Consider the following 22895-nt stretch of genomic DNA (forward strand, 5'->3'; position numbering starts at 1 on the left):
ATGAAATTTATTCGTGGCATTGGGTACGCATCTTTTACTGATTTTGCGTTGATTTGCCGGAAGTCCACGCACATTCTCCATTGACCCGTCTTTTTCTTCACCATTAAAATGGGTGAGCTGTATGCGCTATTCGAGGGCTCAATGCATCTCTTTTCCAACAGCTTCTCCACTTTTGCGTTTATTTCCCTCTGTATTTTCGGGTTTTTTGTTTTTTAACTTTTTTCTTTTTCGGACGCTTCTAACTCTTTCTCCATAAATCTCTTATTGCGTTCGTCTTCCCATACCTCTGGACATCCGGCCACTGCTACGGACAGTCTATCCTCCAGACAGCCGCCCCATCTCTCCCTTTTGGTTATGGTAACGCGGTGGCCTGCGCATGTCACCGTTGCGCCAAACTCGCTGAGGAAATCCCATTCCAGCACCAGACTGTCCTCCATGCCGGCATCACCAGCAAGTTCAGGGTCTTTGTCCTGTTTCCGAAGCTTATTCGAGCCTGCAATGCGGCGCGTGTTTCTGTATGGCTTCCATTGGCTAACTTCACCCGTCTCCTTATCGCGACTCGTTTCCCGGCAAGTCGGTAAGGCATACGTCAGACTTATCCTTTCCTCACTTCCTTGCAAGGCTACCTGCCGTGTTCGGGAATGAACCAACTCGACTACATGACCCTGGGTTTTCAGAGGAAAGTCCAGCAATGGATCCTTTCCTTATTGTCTATTCGCTCTCCTTGCGCTTGGCTGTCGGACTCTCTAAAGGCGGTCCTTCAACTCAAACAAACCGAATCCTTTTTAGAAACGCTCTAACACTTAAATGGCGGACTCTTCACAGGCGGTCCTCCAACTCAACGCTACAAGCTTCCTAAAAAGGCTTGTCCCGAGCCGCTCCAATGGGCCTCCTTTTATACTGACTGGAGCGCCCGTTAATCCTCCTGGATTCTGCTCCTGCCGTTAATCCAGCTTCCAGAATCACGCCACTTTCCCGTTGACGGGTCGATGTCCGTGGCCCCTCGTTTCCCCCGTTTACGGATCTCATTTGCTGGTATATGGTGCACCGGTGGGTTTCCAGGGCCCGCTGCACTCTGCGTCGCAACCCCCCCTTTGCTCCTTGCCGCTCCTTTGCTGCTCACCCCGCCACACTTTCTAAGGCACGCCTGCGCATCGTGCTGATTCCCCCACTGGACCACTTCCCCAACGTTTCTCCGGGAACCGTTATGTTCCACGTCGATTCCTTCTTCCCCCGGGTGACGGCGTTTACCCTTTCACCGGCCACCGTTACGTTCCACGTGGGTTCCGTCTTCCCACGGGTAACCCTTCGCCGGAACCCACGGTAACTGGCTTTCACATTTCCCCCAACCCCCCGTACTGATCCCGGCAACATTCACTTGGTCTGCCAGGTTGATGACCGGTGGTTGACCACCTTTTTCCGCCTCCTCGCCCATTTTTTTTACCTTTTTTTTCTGGGTGAGACATTTATAGTCACTGCTTGCTTTTGCTGTAGGAAGCTCGCGAAAAAAAAAATTAAAATAAAATGCCTGGTTTATTAATAATGGGCGAGCGAACAAAAGAAAATCCAGAAATTAATATTGGAGACCGACCTTGGTGACAAATTCATTCGCCGCAAACAAAGTTAACGAAACTTTCTTGAAAGCACTGTGGCTGCAGCGCTAACCAACACAAGTGCAACTGATCTTGCAAGCATCGAACGCCGGCCTAGCAAACTTAGCTAGGTTGGCAAACAAAGTGATGAAAGTTGGCGATTTGCATCATGTACGCACAATCGACGCCAGGTCGGCGCCACCCAGCAGCGCCGTTTTCGACGAGCGTCTAGATCGCATCGAACAACAGATCAACGCTCTGTTCTCGCAAGAACAGTTCGTCCACATTAATGGATCGTAACAGCGTCACAACTTCAGACATGTGTTGGTACCACAAAATATTTGGCAACGCCATGGACACAAGATATTTCCAAAACAGCCCTTTTGGGCTATTCAAATTTTTGTTTATGAAGTTTTTTCGTGACAGTTTTCACCGACACACAAACGACGTCTTACAGGGCCTCGACTTCGTTTTTGCATACCTCGACCCCCTTGCATACCATTCTGATCACTTCATTATCCGAGGCGCAGCACGAGACCCACCTCCGCACGATACTCCACCGCCTTTGAAAGGCAAATTGTTACGAACTGTTTTGTCTGCTTCCGCTCGCCACAATATGCCGCGGCTAACTCACAGAGTCTGCCGGTTAGTTCCACCGAATTTGTAGTTCGACGCGATTGCCCGAGCCCAGAAATAATACAAATAGCTTTTATTTTATGCAGCCTCGTTATTTGCTGCTCCTTCTATTTACAATGATATTTTTACCTGGTTCCCGAGAACGGGCCCCACTCCGAATACTCGTAATCCTTGATGCCTCCTTTGGCCGTCCTGATGGTCTGCTCCGTTGTTGTTGTTCCGTCGATGCTTTCGTTGCCGGGGGTTCCTCTTTGGTGTTCTTTCGTCGAGCCTTCCACCAAGTCTTTGACTTGGTCTGGTCTGGACTTCGGCTGCGCCTACGCGCTGTACCACCACGTTCTACCCGCTGGTGTAGGTCCAGGACCTCGCTCCGCTGCCGCTGCTCCACCCGGACGGATCCGACGGGTATCTTTCCTCGTCCTCCTGCTGCCCGCTTGATCACCCAGGCTGCCCTTGCTTTTCTGGCGTCCCAGGACGGATCGCCGACGATCTCAATGTCGCTCTCGTCCGAAGACACCACTATAGACGCGCTGGTTTTACTCGACATGTTGTGCTGCTTGTTGACTTCGAATAGGCCGTACACCTCCCAAGGCTCTACTTATATAGTGTATCCATTTCCCGTTGCTGGAAATGTCCCGCTAATGCTCCCGTTACTTGATCTCCTCCTCTTTGGGGTTTTTTTTCCCCCTTTTTCATTTTCTCTTTGCGGTATGTGTACACTTGTATGTATTTCTCTTGTGATCATCATTCCTTTGCTGTTGCCTCCGTATCTTGACACTTCAGCTCTCTAACATGGGCCCTCTTTGTCCGGCCGTGTCGTAATGTGACAATTACCGGCGACACGAAGTCCACTACCGTATATGGCCCGTTATACCGAGGCGCAAGTTTCGCCGCGAATCCTTCGGCTGCCTTTGATAGGTGGTGCTCCTTTGCCCACACTGCACAGTGGTTCCGTCAGAGGCCAAAAATCAAAAAATTTGATGACATATTTTTTAAGCAAAATGTATCAAAATTGTCTCTTAAAAGTCCAAACTTCTCTTTGGCACACCGGATTTTACTAGAAATCTAACGGTACTTTCTAAAAATAGATTTGCAATCGTGAACACGTGTTCATTTTGGCAACGCAGCTGCGCTTTGGAAGTTATTTCTCTCTTTCAATTCGCCCTTTAAAGTGATCAGACGTAATTTAACATGAATTATGAAATTGAAGGTATTTACTTTAAATTGAGATATTAATAATTAACTTTCCTGATAAAGTTTTTTCGTAAAACTAATTTCATCGAATAACCCTTTTTTGTGTATTTTTTTAAAGTATATTTTATGTTTAGTTAGACTTTTAGTTATGTTCCAAGAAAACCCAGAACTTGGTTTGTATGTTTTTGTGATCGTCTTATTTTAGGTTACTAAATATAATATTTTAAAATTATCTGCCGAAATTTGCCGATGTGTCTAATATCGTAAAAATACTAACACCATCTTAACATGAAAGTTGGGTAATTTCCGTTTTTTCAGTTATAGGGCAGCTATAGGATATAGTCGGCTGATCCTTATGAAATTTGGCATGTTGTATTATTTTACCAAAAATAGCATTCGTACCAAATCAGAATTCTCTAGCTTTAAAAACACCGAAGTTATATCACTTCCGATCAATTTGTTATATGGCAGCTATAGGATATAGTCGGCTGATCCTTATGAAATTTGGTAGGTCGGGTTATTTTCTCAAATATAGTATTCTTTCAAAAACTGAACCATCTAACTGTAAAAACACCCCAGTTATAGCATTTTCGATCAATCAGTTATATGGCAGCTATATGATATAGTTGCCCGATCTGGCTGATTTTAACATATTATTTTAGAATAAGATTATAAATATTTTGTGCCAAGTTTCCAGTCCATACCTCAACTAGAAGTATTTTTGGCCGCTCTCTTCATACAAGCCGGACCACTGTGCACTGTCTCACTGACCTTTGGGCTCCACTTCCGTCTCCTCAAATTATAATGCCGCGCCTGGTCCTGGGCAGCTCGCTCCATGTTCCTCCGCACTATCTCGAACATTTCTTTCAGCATCGTCGCGTTCTCCGTGGGTGTTCCTTGTCCAACTCCCGTGCCTAACACATTTTCATCTAACAGGGCTCGCGGCATCCTTGGCTCCCTGCCCTGCGTTACAAAACACGGCGAGTACCCCGTGGATTCTGAGACTGCCGAATTTACTGCCAACATTAGCTCCGGCCAGTGCTCGTCCCACTTCCTTTGATCTTCCCCAGCGAACTGGGCGATCATTGTTTTGACCGTTCTATTCGCTCTTTCCATGGGATTCTCCTGCGGCGTATATGGTGGCGTACGCCGAGCTCTCCGAAGAATTTCTTAAAGCTGCAACTGGTGAACTGCACCCTGTTGTCCGTTACCATTATTTTCGGTACTCCATACCGAGCGACAATTTTTTCCCTGAACGCCTTCTATAGCGCCTCGGTTGTTGCTTTTCGAAGTGGCACTATCTTCGTCCATTTCGAAAACCGATCGATCATCACCAATATCATGGTGTTGCCGTGTTTCGACTTGGGCAGTGGGCCTACAAAATCCGCGCATACCGTCGCCCATGGCACCTCCGGAACCTGTGTCAGCATTTGTCCGGCTGTTTGCATCTGACTCGTCTTGTACTTCAGGCACGTTTCGCACCTCCTGACGTATTTCCGGATGTCCCTCTGCATCCCTGGCCAGAAATACCGGGCGGCCACTCTGGCTATGGTTTTTCTTACGCCCAAGTGTCCTGCCGCTGGTGCGTCATGGTTTTCTTTGAGGACCTGCTGCCTCATCTCCATCGGCACGCACAGCTTCCATGACGCCACTTCCTCGCTTCCTGCTTTATGCGGGACATGGCGGTAGATCAAACCGCCCTCTTCAACGTAATCTGGAAAATTTTGTGGGCTTGTTTTTATCTTATCCTTCAATGCGCTTATCCACACGCATTCTTTGTCGACCATCTCCATGTCTTTTCTTAATTTTTTCACTACCGGCTGGCGGGATAGCGCGTCGGCAACCACGTTGAGCTTCCCCTTACGGTAGCTGATGACGGTAGTCATACTGCTGCAGCTCGAACACCCACCTCGCTATTCTCCCAAGTGGGCTCTCGATATTATTAAGCCACTTCAATGCCATGTGGTCCGTGATCACGTCGAACTGGTACCCCTCCAGGTAGGGCCTCATTTGCCTTATCGCCCATACTATGGCCAGGCACTCCTTTTCCGTTGCGGAGTAGTTTTTCTCGGCCCCAATCAACGTTCAACTGGCGTACGCGATTACTCGTTCGCGCTCCTCGGTGTCCTGGGTCAGGACCGCCCCGACGCCGTAGTCGCTGGCGTCCGTTTGCAGCACAAACTTTCTCTCGAAGTCTGGGCACGCTAGCACTGGATCTTCCGCTAGCCGTCACTTTAAAGTCTCAAAGGTCTCCTGGTGCTTGGTTGTCCATTTCTATTTTGGTCCCTTTCGTAGCAGATCGTTCAGGGGCTTCGCGATTCCAGCGAAATCTAGGACGAAACGCCGATACCACGATGCAACTTGCGTACTCCCTTGACGTTCGTTGGGGGTTGTAGCTCTGTAATTGCGGCGACCTTTCCCGGATCCATTTCGATCCCTTGGCTTGTTATCCGGTGTCCCAGGTAGAGCAGCTCCTGCCTGAAGCAATGACACTTTTCCGTATTTATCCGCAGGTTTGCCGCTCTCAACCACCTGAATACCACTTTTAGATTTTCCACATGCCCCTCCTTGGTGCGTCCGATCACTATGATGTCATCCTGATACGCGAATGCGTGTGGAGCCATATCCGGGCCTATGACCTGGTCAAGGGCCCTCTGAAACGTTGCCGAGGCTGAGTGCAACCCAAAAGGCATCACTTTCCATTGGTATAGACCCTTCCCTGGAACGGTGAAGGCGGTGAATTTCCTGCTGTCTTCCTCTAGGGGAATTTGCCAATACCCATCCCATTCAAATCGAGACTGCTGAAGAACTCTGCTTCTCTCAGCTGTTCCAAAATGAAATGTATACGTGGCATTGGGTACGCATCCTTTACTGATTTCGCATTGATTTGTCGGAAGTCCACGCACATCCTCCATTGACCCGTTTTCTTCTTCACCATTACAATGGGTCAACTGTACGCGCTATTTGATGGCTCAATGCATCCTTTTTCCAGCAATTCCTCCACCTTCGATTTTATTTCCCCCTGTATCTTTGGATTTTTGGGGTAATATCGTTGATTTATGGGAATGTCGTCCTTCATCGTGATCCTGTGCTGTGTTTTGTTCGAGCAGCCCCTATGGCCTGCGAACGCCTCCAGTTCTCTTTCGATGAATCTTTTATCTCGTTCCTTTTCCCATTTTTCTGGGCATCCGCCACCACTACGAACAGCCTATCCTCCAGACAGCCGCCCCATCTCTCCCTTTTGGGTATCGAAATGCGGTGGCCTGCGCATGTCACTGTTGTGCCAAACTCGCTGAGGAAATCCCACCCTAGCACCAGACTGTCCTCCATGCCTGACATCACCAGCAGGTTCAGGGTCTTTGTCCGATCGCCGAAGCTTATCCTTGTTTGGAGCACGGCGCGTGTCTCCGTATGGCTTCCATTAGCCAACTTCACTCGTCTCCTTGTCGCGATTCGTTGTCCGGTGACCTCCGGCCTCTCCGCTAATTCTTCAGAAATAAAACTCGCCGTTGCTCCCGTGTCCAGCATGGCCTTTATCTCCGTGCCCTTGACCTTGATAGTTGCCGTCAGCTGCTGCTCCTCCTCGGATAGTCCTCCTATTAGTTTTGAGAGGCAGCACCGTGCGAACCCCGCTCTCCTCCCTGTCGCTGAGACCGCTGCACGTTTCCCGACCTCTGGCAGCATTCTGTGCTCCTTACTCCTGACGCGCCACACATCTGGTAGAACAACAACCTTGGATTCCTGCACCCGCTAGCCCAATGGCCCATGCCACCGCATCTGTTGCATGCTTGAGCCGGGTTCTCGACAGGACCATGCCTTGGCCCTGCTGACCATTACCGATCTGGTCGTTGTTGATCCGCCCTGTGAAGGGTCTCGGGCTGCCATCTTGGCGTCCAACCTTGACCTGTGTTTTTCTGTCGCTCTGGCGGGCCTTGGCGCAGTTCTTCTTTCTGCCACCTTGGTGTCCATTGGGTGTTTTGATTGATTTCTTTGGTACCCCGCTGCCTCGGCATGCTGCGGTTCTTCTTTTTGCCGCCTCTCTACGGTCGGTTGACTGTGGCTCCATCGTTGTTCCGTGGCAACTTGCCTATTAAAAGCTTCTTCTTCCTGCGCCAACTCCTCGAACACTTCTGCCAGGCCCATCACCTCCTCCAAGGATGCGCATGCGTATGGTCTTATAAACATTTTCATCCTTGGCATGCAATTTTCGACGAGCCTCTCGATTACCTCCTTGGTGGTTTTCCCTAGTGGCTTCATTAGGGATTGAAGGTCCACCATGTATTCCTTGAATGGTTCTCCACGACGCTGATTCCGTTGACGGACTTGATTCGCCAACTTCTCGAAATATCCTTTCGGTAGGAAAAAGTTTTCGAAGCTTGCCTTAAATCTAGCCCATGTTTTCCATTCTTCGTCGTTCATGATGAACCATCTTTGAGCCCTGCCCTGCAGTAGTTCTGGCATAGCCCTCGGGATCGTGTTTATGTCCAAACCATAGGTTTTCGCGGACCACGTCACTCGGTCGAGGAACTCTAGCGGGACTCCTGTTCCGTCGAACCGAAAGGACCAGTACCGCACCTGTCTGGCCACTTTGGCGTAATCCACTGGGGCCGGGACATACTTTATCCTTCCTATTTTTGGCTCTGGTACCGCTAAGTATAAATCTATAAATCTTTCGGTCTCGCTGGTCGCTCTCTGCCTGGGGGTGGATATGTGCCCAAACCTTTCCTCGAGCCCGTGAGTCAACGCCAGTACTTCCTCATCCTTGGACTCGTCGACCCACTTCGCCACTAGTGATCTCATGGTTTCCACCGTCCCGTCTGCTGGTAGACCGAGTTCTCTGCAAACCTCGCTCAGTTTCTCCTTTTTGAGCGTGTAGATCCAGTTATTCTTTCCCATTTCTCTGCTATTTTATATCTAGACTCAAACGCAATCACGTAGTTTGTGCGCCAGGTGTAACGAACTGTTTTGTCTGCTTCCGCTCGCCACAATATGCCGCGGCTAACTCACAGAGTCTGCCGGTTAGTTCCGCCGAATTTATAGTTCGACGCGATTGCCCGAGCCCAGAAATAATACAAATAGCTTTTATTTTATGCAGCCTCGTTATTTGCTGCTCCTTCTATTTACAATGATATTTTAACCTGGTTCCCGAGAACGGGTCCCACTTCGAATACTCGTGATACTTGATGCCTCCTTTGGCCGTCCTGATGGTCTGCTCCGTTGTTGCTGTTCTGTCGCTGCTTTCGTTGCCGGGGGTTCCTCTTTGGTGTTCTTTCGTCGAGCCTTCCACCTCTTTGAATTGATCTTTTCTGGACTTCGGCTGCGCACTTACAGGCCTCCACTAAATTGTCGGTGATACCGCGCCTACGCGCTGTACCGCCGGGCTCGGGAGTTCGCGGGCTGTAGCTTCCGCTACGCCAGGAAAACGCCGTGCTTTGTGCACCGGCGAGTCTGAATCAGGAGTTGCCGAAGTCTTGTCAGTCCCGACGGGGTCGGAAGTCGCCTGTCCAGACCGTTCTGTCCTTAGCGTCTTTTGGAGCAAACCGGGCTTGGGCTCCTGATTTGGCCTGTCCTTTCCGTTGCAGGACCACGCCTGTCGGTTGTGAGTCAGGAGTCAGTGTGGCGTGCGCCAGACTTATCCTCTCCTCACTTCCTTGCAAGGCTACCTGCCGGGGCCAGGAACTGGTCCAACTCGTCTCCTGTTGCCTAGGTCTTTCCAAGGAACTGTCCCAGTACAGATCCTTTCTTGTCTGGTTCGTTCTGTTGCTGCTCGTTTTTGGGCTGTTGGACTCTCCAGAGGCGGTCCTTCAACTTAAAACACCGAGTCCCTTTTTAGAAACGCTCCAACGCTTGAATGTCAGACTCTCCAAAGGCGGTCCTCCAACTCAACGCTACAAGCTTCCTAAAAAGACTCGTCTTGATCTGCTCCAATGGGCCTCCTTATATGCGAATCGGAGCGCCCGTTAATCCTTCTGGCTCCACAGATCACGTCCCTTTCCCCGTTGGCGGGCTGCCGTTACTCCTGCTTCCAACATCACGCCACTTTCCTGCTGGCAGGCGGCCGTCCGTGCGGACGGCCACTGACCCCTGCTATTACTATGCAATAGGCCGCTGGCCTCCTTCGCCTCCCCCGTTGCTCCTTGCTCCTTTGCTGCTACTAGTCTTGCACACATTCTGAACACGGCTGCGCGGTGTGCTCATGTCCTCACTTTTGCCTCGGGAACCGTTACGTTCCACGTTGACTCCGTCTTCCCACTCGATGATGGAGCTCTGCCCCTCACCGCCCTTACTGCCTTTCCATTCGTCCACTGGTGCTCCGGGAACCGTTACGTTCCACGTTGATCCCGTCTTCCCACTCGATGATGGAACCCTGCCCCTCCCCGCTCGTATTGGTCCTTGGCCTATTTCCTGCGGCCGCCTAGTGATTGGCCGGTGCTGCTTACGCCCTGTCGCCGCTTTCGCACCTCCTCGGCCCTCCTTGGCTCCCCGGTTATCTGTCTTAGCGTGTGGGGAGACTAACTCTCCTCACAACATCTCACCGTGAACTTCGAGAAGCCAAAGTGAAAGCTATTCGGCACTTTAAAAAATCGATTGTTGCAAAAGACCTAAAAAAGTTTCTGAGTATGATCGACTTCTACCGGCCGTTTATCCCACGAGCAGCCGAAAACCGACACATACTCCAAATGCCCAGCAAGGCAATAAAAAGAATGACAAAACCCCGATACTTTGGTCTACAGAAGCCGATCACGCATTAACCGCCTTCAAGAACGAGCTTGCAAACGCTACGTATGTAGCTCATGGCACCAAACTCGCAATTAACGCTAACCACCGATGCATCCGACGACGCCATGGGTGCCGTAGCACATCCGATCATCAAAGGGCAGACACAACCACTGGGCTTTTTCTCCAAGAAATTCACATCGACGCAAAAGAAGTACAGCACCCACGATAGAGAGTACGCACTATGCAGAAACTTCATAATTTTCACCGACCACAAGCCCACGGCATACATCACCGTCTTTAGTCAAAATAGCGAGAAATCATCACCACGACGCGCTCGCCAACTGGGTCTTATCAGCCAACTCAGTACCTATATTCGGCATTTCTCTGGAGAAGAAAACAACGTGGATGGTCTTCTCTCACACATCGACGCCATCAAACACATCGACTTCGACGAGATGGCACTGGAACAGGAAAACGAGAACAGAAAATTCTGACGCCGAAAATGCCATCTCACTAACAAAATTGTCCCTTTCAGGCTTAAACAAGCAATTGTATTGCCATGTCGCCTATAACCAGATACGCCCGTTCGTGACCAGATGCTTACGCCAAACCGCGGTTCAAGCCCTGCATTCGCGGAGCCATCCAGGAGTTAAAGCAAAGAACAAGTTGGTCGGCAAACACTACGTTTGGCCCCGCATAGCGAAGGATGTCGCTAAAATCGTACCCTCTTGCATCCCGTGTCAAAAAGCCAAATTCAACGTCACACCAATTCGCCACGCCCGTTTCGAACACATCAATATCGATATCGTTGGCCCACTGCCTTCATCGAAGGATCGTTTCTCAAGATGGCCCGCAGCAGTTCCCTTAGTCGACATCACAGCACAATCTGTAGCCAGCGCACTAATTTTGGTTCGGGGTGGTTAGTTCAGTACGGTTCCCTCTCCACATCACACATCGAATCCACGGACAATTCGAATCAACACAATTCGACTACGTACAAAAATCAAAAGCGACATCGGGTTGAGCCCAGCTGAAATGGTTTATGGCATCGCATTACGGGTCCCGGGCGGATTTTTCAAGGCACGAAAAATATTTTACGCTCAAAGACCTCACAAAGGACAAACATATTTCCATCGATCGACTTTAACCAGCATACATCTTTAAATACGAAAACGACAGCGCCAACTGCCCAGACAACCGAGCAAGTATTAAGATCAGGACGACGAGTCAGATTCCCAGCCAAGTATCTTTCCCAACTGGAGCTCTAGGAGGGGGGTACTGTGGCAACCCTCATCAGCTTATGTTATCACGACCAAGCTCGATAACTCACGCGAGTACATTGGGAATCCACACATACACTCTTGACTAACGGCTACCATTTTGAGAATTCGCGTCTTTATCATTTTTATAGTTTTAAGTATATGTACCATATAGTGATAAGTAAATATACGAACACTAAAACGTCATAAATGGTACTTCTGTTAAGTTTGCCACGTTAGGTTTAAGTTGCCCGAATTAAAGACGACTGGAAGCCCGACAATTGGAATGGTAAATTCACTGTGTAATTGACAATACAAACTAATGGAAAATTTGTATAACTCATTCTTGATAGATAAACAAATAAAATTATAAAATGGGCATTTTTATGGGCATTATCGCCCACTTACATGACAAACATGCGTTACGTCTATGTTTATTGTTACTTATGGTGTGGTGATGCATTTTTTTTCAGTCCTAATATTTTTCTTGCAGTGACTCCATAAACATTAAGACACACCCCTGTAACAGGAGCACGTTGTTTAGCCAAGTTCTGGTTTGACATTGTTGTTAACGATAATGTAAAAAGGTGAAGTGCGTTCGTTCCCGGGGGTTCTTTAATATGCATTTTATGTTCAACTTTCTCAAATAAGTTTTTCCTAGAAGCTACAATAAAAGCTTAAATAGACTTTAATAAAACATGAAAAACAAGAAAAAAACATAATTTCGGGCGGAGTTGGTATACCATATACCTAAAAAGATAAAGTCTCTGGAAGGTTCCAATCTTTTATCTTCAAAAAAACACGAAATTTGGGTAATTTTAGATCTTTTAGTTATATAGCAGCTATAGAATATAGTTGGCCGATCCTTCTGAAATTAAAAATTTACTGCTGTCATATGATTATGCCAAATACAAAATCCATAGATTATCCCAAATCTAAAAACATCTAAGTTATGGCATTTCCGATCTATCAGTTATATGACAGTTGTAGCCACAATTCTTCCCACATTCATATAGTACATACTTTTTTATGTAAGTTTGGGATTATAATTTTACACAGTCCAGTAACTTTTTTTCATTGAAAAATGTTAATTTTATATTAAGTTATATACATACCCACCCAAAAAATGCGACCCAAAACTAACAATTTTCAGAATTAATATATATCAAAGCCAAATCGGTAAGTTTTTATGAAGGTCATGCATACATGTTCAAGAATTTGTAAATATGCTAGTAGTAGTATAGTAGTATATAATGTACAACCATTATATTAAAACTGATAAAAACTGAAATTTCTTAAAGTTTAATATTATTGGTAACAAAAACACCATACTTCATAACCTCCATGATTGTGTAAAAATTAATCAATTAACAGATTTTATTGACTGTGTATGTGTTACTGCCTACAATTTGGTTCGACAGAATCACATTCTTCTGGAAGATTTTCTTCACTTTTCTTTTCACTGAGATTTTGAACCATATCATCTTGGCATGAAAATTCAATTGGGCTTGCACTTTTATGTAATTGCCTTATACCCGATGTTTGTATTCCTGTAGGCGCGACAGTTCCAGGTGTTTGTGTGCGACTATATCCAGAGCTACTTGGTCCACAATGTGCTCCAGTTGCAGCCGATCTTCTATATACGGTGCTATTCATTGTTAACTTTCGCACGTTTTTGTCCGGATGAAAAATAAGAATATAAACCTTTGGTGAATATAGGCATACAAGAGCAACGGAAGCACTAAGACTTATTGAAATGCACAATGTCGTTATTTGAATCTGAAATGTAACAAATTTTTGTAAGTATTTTAAAAAGATCACAAAACAAGAAAGGAAAGCTAACTTTGGGCGGAGCCGAAGTTGATATACCCTTGCAGTTAAAACTCGATATTTATTGCAAACATCGGATATAGTTGGGCGATTCTTATGCGATAATCATAATAAAACGAATGCGAAAATCAATTTATTGCAATAAAAAATCTAGAAAAAAATCCCAAACTTCTATCTTCAAAAATACCAAAGTTGGTATTTGGATTTATGGATTTTATGTTATGTTAATCGGCTGTCAGGAGCAGGGTAATTGTAAACTTCAATATATTCTTTTGGTCTTATTGGGAGCGGCCGGCAACTGTGGTGGTTTTCTAAAAAATGTATTCTTTACAATTCATTTGAATTCATCATTTCATTTGGCCAATTAATTTGAACTACCGCATGTTATAGGGAGCGGCGGACTATATCCTGAAGCTTTCATTTAAACAATTGGGATTGAAACCCTTTGGTTTTTTTAATTGGAAGGCGCATAAAAACTGCAACGAGCTTCATCAAAAATTTAAAATTTGTATTGAGTTTATTAAATTTTTGGCAAAAAAAATCAATGTTTGTGACCGGTCTATAAATGTGTAGCTCAGAAAACGTAGGGGTAATTCAGAATATTAGCAACGAGCCTGGATTCGCGTACACCTGTCTTACGTTGAGTTACCGAATTCAATTGGATTCAGTCTTACTTTTTTATTATTCGAAAGCCTTAATTAGTGTCGTTCGAAATGTGTAATATGAACTGCTATTACCTGCTGGCCTTCAAACTATGGTACTTTTAAGGCACAATGTCAGTATGAACAAGAAAGCAAAGCTAACTTCGGGCGGAGCCGAAGTTGATATACCCTTGCAGCTAAAACCGGATATATATCGCAAAAATCGGATATAGTTGGCCGATCCTTATGGGAATATGAATATATAATCCAATTTATTACAATACAAAATCTAAAAAAAGTCTCAAGCTTCTATCTTCAAAAATACCAAAGTTGGTATTTCTACCAAAAACCATTTCCGATCGTACAGTTATATGTCAGCTATAAGATATAGTCAACCGATCGTTATGAAATTTGGTAGATCGGATTAACTGACCAAAAATAGAATGTGTACCAAGTGCCAGCTTTCTATCATCAAAAACACGAAAGTTGGGTCATTTGCCTAAAATGTTGCCTAAAATTTGAACTCTCTAACTTTAAAAACACCAAAGTTATACCATTTCCGATCAATCAGTTATATGGCAGCTATAGGATATAATCGGCCGATCCCGGCCGTTCCGACTTATATACTGCGTGCAAAGGAAAGAAGGGTGTGTACAAAGTTTCAAGTCGATAGCTTTAAAACTGAGAGACTAGTTTGCGTAGAAACAGACAGACGGACAGACAGACGGACAGACGGACAGACGGACATGCTTATATCAACTCAGGAGGTGATCCTGACCAAGAATATATATACTTTATAGGGTCGGAGATGTCTCCTTCACTGCGTTGCACACTTTTGACCAAAATTATAATACCCTCTGCAAGGGTATAAAAAGGGATCTATTTTTGGCACTCAGAAGTCATCCCAACCATGAAGTTTGTTGTCATGGAAAACTTTGTATTTGGTACAGTTGTGAATTATCTGAAATATACTATGGAAGAGTAATGCGAGATTGGCGAATGGATTGTTGCAAAAAAAAAACGCAAGTCAACAAATTTTCACACCTAATTGAGGATGTCCCATCAGATACATTGTTTGTAGCTGCAAGCTTCAGCTTGCATAGAGCTGGAAAACGCTGTGCTGCACAGTTGGTTTCAATGGTAAACGCCGACGAAGAGTTTAGCGGTAATATAATGAAAACTATGTCTATCCCACAGCGTTCACAGTCAAAAGTTTGATGACTTTGATGGAAAAATGATAAATCTGCCGATTCTTTCTCGCAAAGTACCTTAATGGGTCGACTATATCGAGTAGAAGAAAGACTATTGCTTTTCCATAAAACTATCGGTCCGTTCTGCACTGTTAATGGCACCATACAAATTGAAAAGTAAAAAAACCGACTTAAGACCGATTTTAGCTTAGAAGTTATTAATTAAACGCCGCTATCGAGACCAAATCGCCCACTGTGATTCGGTTCGAAGAGCTTGAGAAATGAATCCGAGGACCCTACCAAAAGGGTCGCAGGTTGCGGATAGCGAACGGCCTTTCTTGGAAGATCAGCTGTGAATGAAGCAAAGGGCCCATGGTAGGACACTCCTCGTGGGGTTCTCCTTGCAAATTAACAGCCCCGTTCAGCTGGCGGGTATCCGCGCCGTAAGCGGTACCTTTAAATTAACCTTTAATTAGCCTTTAAATAAACGCTTACTTCGATTGAGATGAAATTCAATATCCTTACGTTTTTTGGGTCACTGATCGCGAATCTGAAGTCAAAAGCCATAAATTCAAAATGGTGGAATTGAACTGATTAGGCTAAAAATTAATATTATGGTGGTAATTTCACTTCCAAAACAAGAAAGGAAAGCTAGCTTCGCGCGGAGCCGAAGTTTATATACCCTTGCAGTTAAAACCGGATATACATCGCAAACATCGGATATAGTTGGCCGATCCTTATGGGAATATGAATATATAATCCAATTTATTACAATACAAAATCTAAAAAGTCCCAAACTTCTATCTTCAAACATACCAAAGTTGGTATTTCTACCAAAAACCATTTCCGATCGTTCAGTTATATTGCAGCTATAAGATATAGTCAGCCGATCGTTATGAAATTTGGTAGGTCGGATAAACTGACCAAAAATATAATCTGTACCAAGTTCCAGCTTTCTATCTTCAAAAACACGAAAGTTGGGTCATTTCCGAACGTTGAGTTATATGGCAGCTATAGGATATAGTCGGCCGATCTTTACAAAATTTTGCATTTCGTATTATTTTATTTGAAAGCTCTCATGTCAAATTTGAATTCTCTAACTCTAAAAACACCGAAGTTATACCATTTCCGATCAATCAGTGATATGGCAGGTATAGGATATAGTCGGCCGATCCCGGACGTTCCGGCTTTATACTGCGTGCAAAGGAAAGGAAATCCTGTGAAATTTCACCACACAAGAAGCATTTCATAGTTGAAGTTGTTTCTGTAAGGGCATTGCACACCTTCATTGCACCATTGATAAAATTAGGTTATGACGAATTTTTAATGTTTTTGAACCGCTATTTATGACGCTTTCTTGAAAACTCGATATTTGGATTTCCATCTCACGATTTTTCTGAATGGACACATCAATGAATTTAAATTCAAATCTTATTGGTCTACAATATCTTTTGACGCAGGGTTTGGGTTATGCCATATGATAACATCCTTAGTCATCAAACGAAGCAGTACAAGACAAAAGATAAATACAGCTGAATCGTTAGCTTCAGAGTCTTGAAACGCTAGTTTATAAGAGCTGTGTCCCGAGGATCCATCAAATCCCCACTCAGAGATTAGACACCATCATAACCATCGAACTACCAAACTGAGCGGACATGCTTTGTCCGAGCTCCGGAAAAACTGCACCATAATACAGCTAATCAAAAAACTGGGGTACACCAATATAAGCGAAAAGACGCTGAACTACAATTTATTAAAAGCAATAGACAAGCTTTTTATAACAGTTGTGATGTGCTAAACCAAAACTAGTGCATTGTTTAAGAAAAATAAGTGCAACGCAATGAGCTCATTGAGCAACGATCAAAAGAACGAGCGTAGAAGTTCGGTGAACCAAAGAAACGGCTTCTACTCTTGTTTTTCAACCCGCGATACCGAAGTGAAAAAATCGGCGATTAAGAGCAATCCGGCTTTACTGACCGCTGAAACTCAAAGGGCACGGACTTGCTCACCCGCTCTGCTCCATGACGCCACTCCCGCGTCATGGAGTTCGCAGTGTAAAACCCCCCTTCCAATATCGGAAACAAATTTCGCAACAACAACTAGCAGTGCTACAATTTCTGCAATCCCAGCGACAACCACTGCAACTCAATGTACCGCAACGTAGTAAACGGTATGCAGATCCCTCAAGCTAACGAAGTAACGTACCCTGGCGTCCACCTTGATAGACGACTTACCTGGCGTAAGCACATCGAATGCAAAAAGGTGCACCTAAAACTGAAAGCCAGCAGCCTCCACTGGATCATAAGCTCACGATCGCCATTGTGCCTGGACTCCAAGTTACTACTGTACAATTCAGTCTTAAAGCTAATCTGGACGTATGGCTCCCAGCTGTGGGGGAACGAGAGCAGCAGCAACATATACATCATACAGCGCGCACAATCAAAAATCTTGAGAACTATCACAGGGGCACCTTAGTATGTTCGCAACGAAAACATCCACCGGGATCTGGGCATCCTCACAGTGAAAGATGAAATCCAGAAGCAAAAAGAGTCATACAAAGAAAAACTGTCTTCGCACCCAAATTTTCTCGATCGGGGATTGACTCGGGTTTCTAGCGTATCCCGCCTTAGACGCAACGACCTCCCAACCCAGCAATCGATTTTTAGGGCCGTCTAACTCCGTATCAGTCAATATGACTGTTAGTTAAGTTAAAAATATAAAATTTGATACACCTCTTGTTAGTCTCGCAAAGAGAAGGTTAAAAAAAGAAAAGCAAGGTTAAAAAAAAAAAAATCAGAGATTAGACACATTTCTATAGGGTATTTATGACAGCTATCAATGTTTGACATAATCTAATAATAGTATGGTCTAACAGAGATTGCAGTTTTACTGGAGCGCCAGTTTTAGTTATAATAATATCTATTGATAGCAAAGTTTTTTAGCTCCTTGAATTGATTTATATGAAGGGAATTTTTTAGGATCATTTCTTCTTATCACATCATACTGCTCGCGCGATAGTTTAGCTTCTATCAGGACAGACAATGCATCTTCAGGAGACAGTTGCTGTTGTGGTTTTAGAAATTTCTCATAAGCTTTTTCATAACACTTAGCACGTTCTGGATGGTCAGAAATATCTTTTATAAGTGTTGAAGCATGCACATGACCTTCAGCTTGTAAATTTATAGAAATTGCGTAAACCAACTCTGTGGTAGAACATGATTCACTTCATTCAAAAGTATCAAAGTATGGTAATTGATTATATTATATTTTTCGAATTTTTCTTTTATTCTACTCGGTTTGCACCATCTGGACTTATACTGGAAGTTAAAACTACTCAATTTATTTTGAATATCCTTGACATGACCACTTGTTCGTTTTTGTATGTCTCTTACCAAAGACATGTATTGTTTCTCGAAACTCTTCTCGCCAGAACTGGACATTATATTTAAAAGTTATTTTCTTGTAATACATAATGAATAAGAAGACATTTCTGAAAGAAAAATTATCTCGGATTCAAGTCCGATTTATACACGAAACAAATTCCGATCTCATAGGAACTCATAAAAACATGTGATTCCCCGGCCCACCAAATGCTTCCTCCTAGCTTCGCGCCAAATGCTTCCTCCCAGGCTCGCGCCAAAAATTCAGTTTTGAAAGTTTTCAGCAAATTTTTGTCAGAAGATAATATTTTAAGTTTGACTCATTTGATTTAATTTATTATACCCATGCAGAGTGTATTACAATTTTGGTCAAAAGTGTGCAACGCAGTGAAGGAGACATCTCCGACCCCATAAAGTATAAATATTCTTGATCAGGATCACCTCCTGAGTTGATATGAGCATGTGCGTCTGTCTGTCCGTCTGTCTGTTTATACGCAAACTAGTCTCTCAGTTTTAAAGCTATCGACTTTAAACTTTGCACACACCCTTCTTTCCTTTGCACGCAGTATATAAGTCGGAATGACCGGAATCGGCCGATTCTATCCTATAGCTGCCGTATAACTGATTGATCGGAAATGGTATAACTTCGGTGTTTTTAGAATTACAGAGTTCAAATTTTACATGAGGGCTATTTTTAGCAAAATAATACGACATGCCAAATTTTATAACGATCGGCCGACTATATCTTATAGCTTATTTGGTAGAAATATTAACTTTCGTATTTTTGAAGATAGAAGCTTGGGACTTTTTTTAGATTTTGTATTCTAGTTAATTGGTTTTATTATGATCTAATCATAAGGATCGGCCAACTGTATCCGATGTTTGCGATATATATCCGGTTTTAACTGCAAGGGTATATAAACTTTAGCTTCTTATTGTTTTAGCTTTCCTTTATTGTTTTAATTAGAAAATTGATCAAATTTGCGAATTTTTTAGGGAGAAATCCGTATGTTGTGCACGCGTTGTCGGCGTGTAGCAACAAATTGGGACCTGTCAACATTGACGCGGGCGCACTGCTTCAAATAGTTATATTTTCTAAAGTAGCAAGAAGTAGCAGAAAACAAAAATTTCTTGTAACAGCCTATACAGTAATGAGTATGTTCAGGTAACAACCAACCTTTAAAAAAGCTTAGAACCCTAACAAAATATCTATTGTTTATTAATTTTCCAATCATACAACTACACCATTAACTTTATTTCGAGTAACGGAAACTATTTAAAATTCATATGAAAAAAAATTACTCAAAGATATTTACCTACTTGGGTAAATATCTACTTGGGTAAATACCCAAGTAGGTATATATCTTTGAGTAAAAAAACAAAAAAGAATTATTTAGTTGTAAAACTAATTGGAACTTGCGAGTAAATCACTATTGCATTTTCCAAAACCCTGGGAAAACAAACTGGTTTTAATATTCACAATTTCTTTCGAACAGTATTATAGACTAGACACAAGACTATCCCCAAGCCGCAGAAATCTTGAAAACTCTGGCGCAGCAGTTGAGAAGTGCATGCCCCAAAACAAAACTAAAAAAGCGAATCAAAGCACAAAGTAAAAAAGAGTTAGTCCTCTTCAGCAGAAGGCTTAAAATTGCACCACTCACCCCATTTAAACTAAACAACTAAAGGCTCTCCTTTAGCGACAGCGCAAATTATTTAAGGGTGGTAATAGATAGGAAGCTAAACTGCAATCTTAACATAGAACAAGAAAGGAAAGCTAACTTCGGGCGGAGCCGAAGTTTATATACCCTTGCAGTTAAAACCGGATATATATCGCAAACATCGGATATAGTTGGCCGATCCTTATGGGAATAGGAATATATAATCCAATTTATTACAATACAAAATCTAAAAAAAAGTCCCAAACTTCTATCTTCAAAAATACGAAAGTTGATATTTCTACCAAATACCATTTCCGATCGTTCAGTTATATGGCAGCTATGGGATATAGTCGGCCGATCCTAATGAAATTTGGTAGGTTGGATCAACTGACCAAGAATTAAATCTGTACTAAGTTCCAGCTTTCTATCTTCAAAAACACGAAAGTTGGGTCATTTCCGATCGTTCAGTTATATGGCAGCTATAGGATATAGTCGGCCGATCCTTATGAAATTTGGCATGTCATATTATTTTGCCAAAAATAGCTCTCATATCAAATTTGAACTCTCTAACTCTAAAAACACCGAAGTTATACCATTTCCGATCAATCAGTTATATGGCAGCTATAGGATATAGTCGGCCGATCCGGGCCGTTCCGACTTATATACTGCGTGCAAAGGAAAGAAGGGTGTGTGCAAAGTTTCAAGTCGATAGCTTTAAAACTGAGAGACTAGTTCGCGTAGAAACAGACAGACAGACAGACGGACAGACGGACAGACGGACAGACGGACAGACGGACATGCTCATATCAACTCAGGAGGTGATCCTGATCAAGAATATATATACTTTATAGGGTCGGAGATGTCTCCTTCACTGCGTTGCACACTTTTGGACAAAATTATAATACCCTCTGCAAGGGTATAAAAACGTCGATAAAAGCCGCCAAAGCTTTTTATATATTCAAAAAAAGCAATAGGTGCATAAAATGGGGCATTGTGTACTAGATATTAGAGGTCTGCATGAATAGCTAAAAAACGACATTCAAATGCACAACCTTGAAAATGAATTGAGTGAGATAGAATGCTGAGACGAAAATTAATGAATGAGTGAGTGCGACTGTGTAGGTCTCACTCGCACAACATTTGGGGGATGAAAACCGAATTGAATGAGTTAGAGTTACAGTTCGCATTCGAATTGTTTCGAATGCGTTCTAGAATGTACGATACAACTATGCATATTTGCCTGTTTTTTTAGACGCTGATAAAAAAATAATTCAAAAGTTGAAGTAAGTCATTGTTTTGTTTTCAAAAATATTCATTATTAAGCTGTATATTTTATTTTACATATTTTACTTATATAAATGTAAAAATATTTTCAATATTTTTTAATAAATAACTTTCCAGCACAATTTTGCCGCTAAAAAAATTTGCAAAATAATTTAATTTGGAAAAATTTAAGAAAACTAAACAAAAAACACTAAGAAAATAATAATAACAGTTATAACCATAAGTAAAAAACATTTTTATCATAATTCACCTTTCGGTCATTATTAAAGAAGTATTAAAGAAGCGTTTTGCGCAACAGAAGAAAATAAATGAATGCATAGAGTGTGTTAAAAACCATTCGAGACATTCGGCTGCATTCCTCATTCCAAAAGCACTCTTTTTACTACCCACCCCAACTCACTCTGTTTCAAAGCTACAGAATGCCCATGAGTTACAATGCTCTCTCACTCCCTCTCACTCAATTCGTTGTGTCTCTTGCACTCATTAATTCTACTCCATTCGGATGTATTCTATGGCTGAGGCAATAAGATTGTATTCCTGCAGACCTCTACTAGATATACACTGCCATTATTATCCCATACTACTATTCGGGGTCCTGGTAACGCCTGCCTTCAAAAAGAAAACCACCTTAATGAAGTTGAAAAAAATGCAGAGATCGGCAGCACTATGCATCAGTGGCGTTCTCAGAACCACTCCAAACGCAGCCCTTAACGCCATACTAAACCTACCAAATTCAGAACTAGCTGGTATATAGCAGGAAAAAGTGGCGTAAGTCAAGCTAAGAGACATACACCAGAACAGGCTACTGGAACACATAAAAAATACTTTCAGCACTACCATTTCCGAAAGGGAGGAATGGGATGCTCAGACAACAGTTGCACAGATGGCTTAAAATTAGAAAACAAATTAGGAAGAAAACTGGACATCAGAGCCTCCTTTAGACTACCCATAAAGGGAAGCACTAAAGCATCTTAAATCTTTCAACATTTTCGATTTTTTTTCAAATTAATATATACAGCGACAGCCACGCGTCTATTAAATTAATCAGCTACTCAAAAACAGTTTCAGACTGTAGATAATCCCTTAACAAGATGGCAATTCAGTATGATCACAGCCTTCTGTGGGACAATCCGCTCCAAAATAAAAGTCGAACTAATTTATTTGTTGAAGTCGAGTGGCCGAGAGAGAGTCTGATTGCTACCAACTGCAATTTGTACATATCATACTTAAGCCTAATAAATAAACTTTACACTAAAACAGCAGTTGCTGTCTGACTCGAAAATATTGTATAAGTGAAAGATCTGAATCGACCCATTTCTGGTAGTTTTGAAGATAGGATTGTAACTTTTATCCACATTTAAAAAAAAAAAAACAGATTTTATAATAAAATTTATATACGCCAACAAAATCCGATATGTACGATTTATATCAACCCAATAAGCAGTATTTCAACTTCAGCATTGATTACATTAATGGTTTTTGTATTATTATTGTTTGGTCATTGAGAT

At 43.1% G+C, this 22895-nt stretch overlaps 1 protein-coding gene across 6 annotated transcripts in view; it reads right to left on the minus strand.

Moving 5' to 3' along the window:
- Positions 1-12541: 12541 nt before the first annotated feature.
- mGluR (metabotropic Glutamate Receptor) overlaps positions 12542-22895 on the minus strand; it is a 184751-nt gene continuing 174397 nt past the window's right edge. For all 6 annotated transcript variants that reach the window (XM_043213555.2, XM_043213556.2, XM_043213557.2 and 3 more), the window contains one exon: positions 12542-13180. In XM_043213555.2, coding sequence (XP_043069490.1) covers positions 12797-13180 — 384 coding nt within the window. In that variant the 3' untranslated portion in view covers positions 12542-12796. The remainder of the gene's footprint in view (positions 13181-22895) is intronic.

Source organism: Drosophila bipectinata, chromosome 4 (assembly GCF_030179905.1).
Source record: "Drosophila bipectinata strain 14024-0381.07 chromosome 4, DbipHiC1v2, whole genome shotgun sequence".
Lineage (NCBI taxonomy): Eukaryota > Metazoa > Arthropoda > Insecta > Diptera > Drosophilidae > Drosophila > Drosophila bipectinata.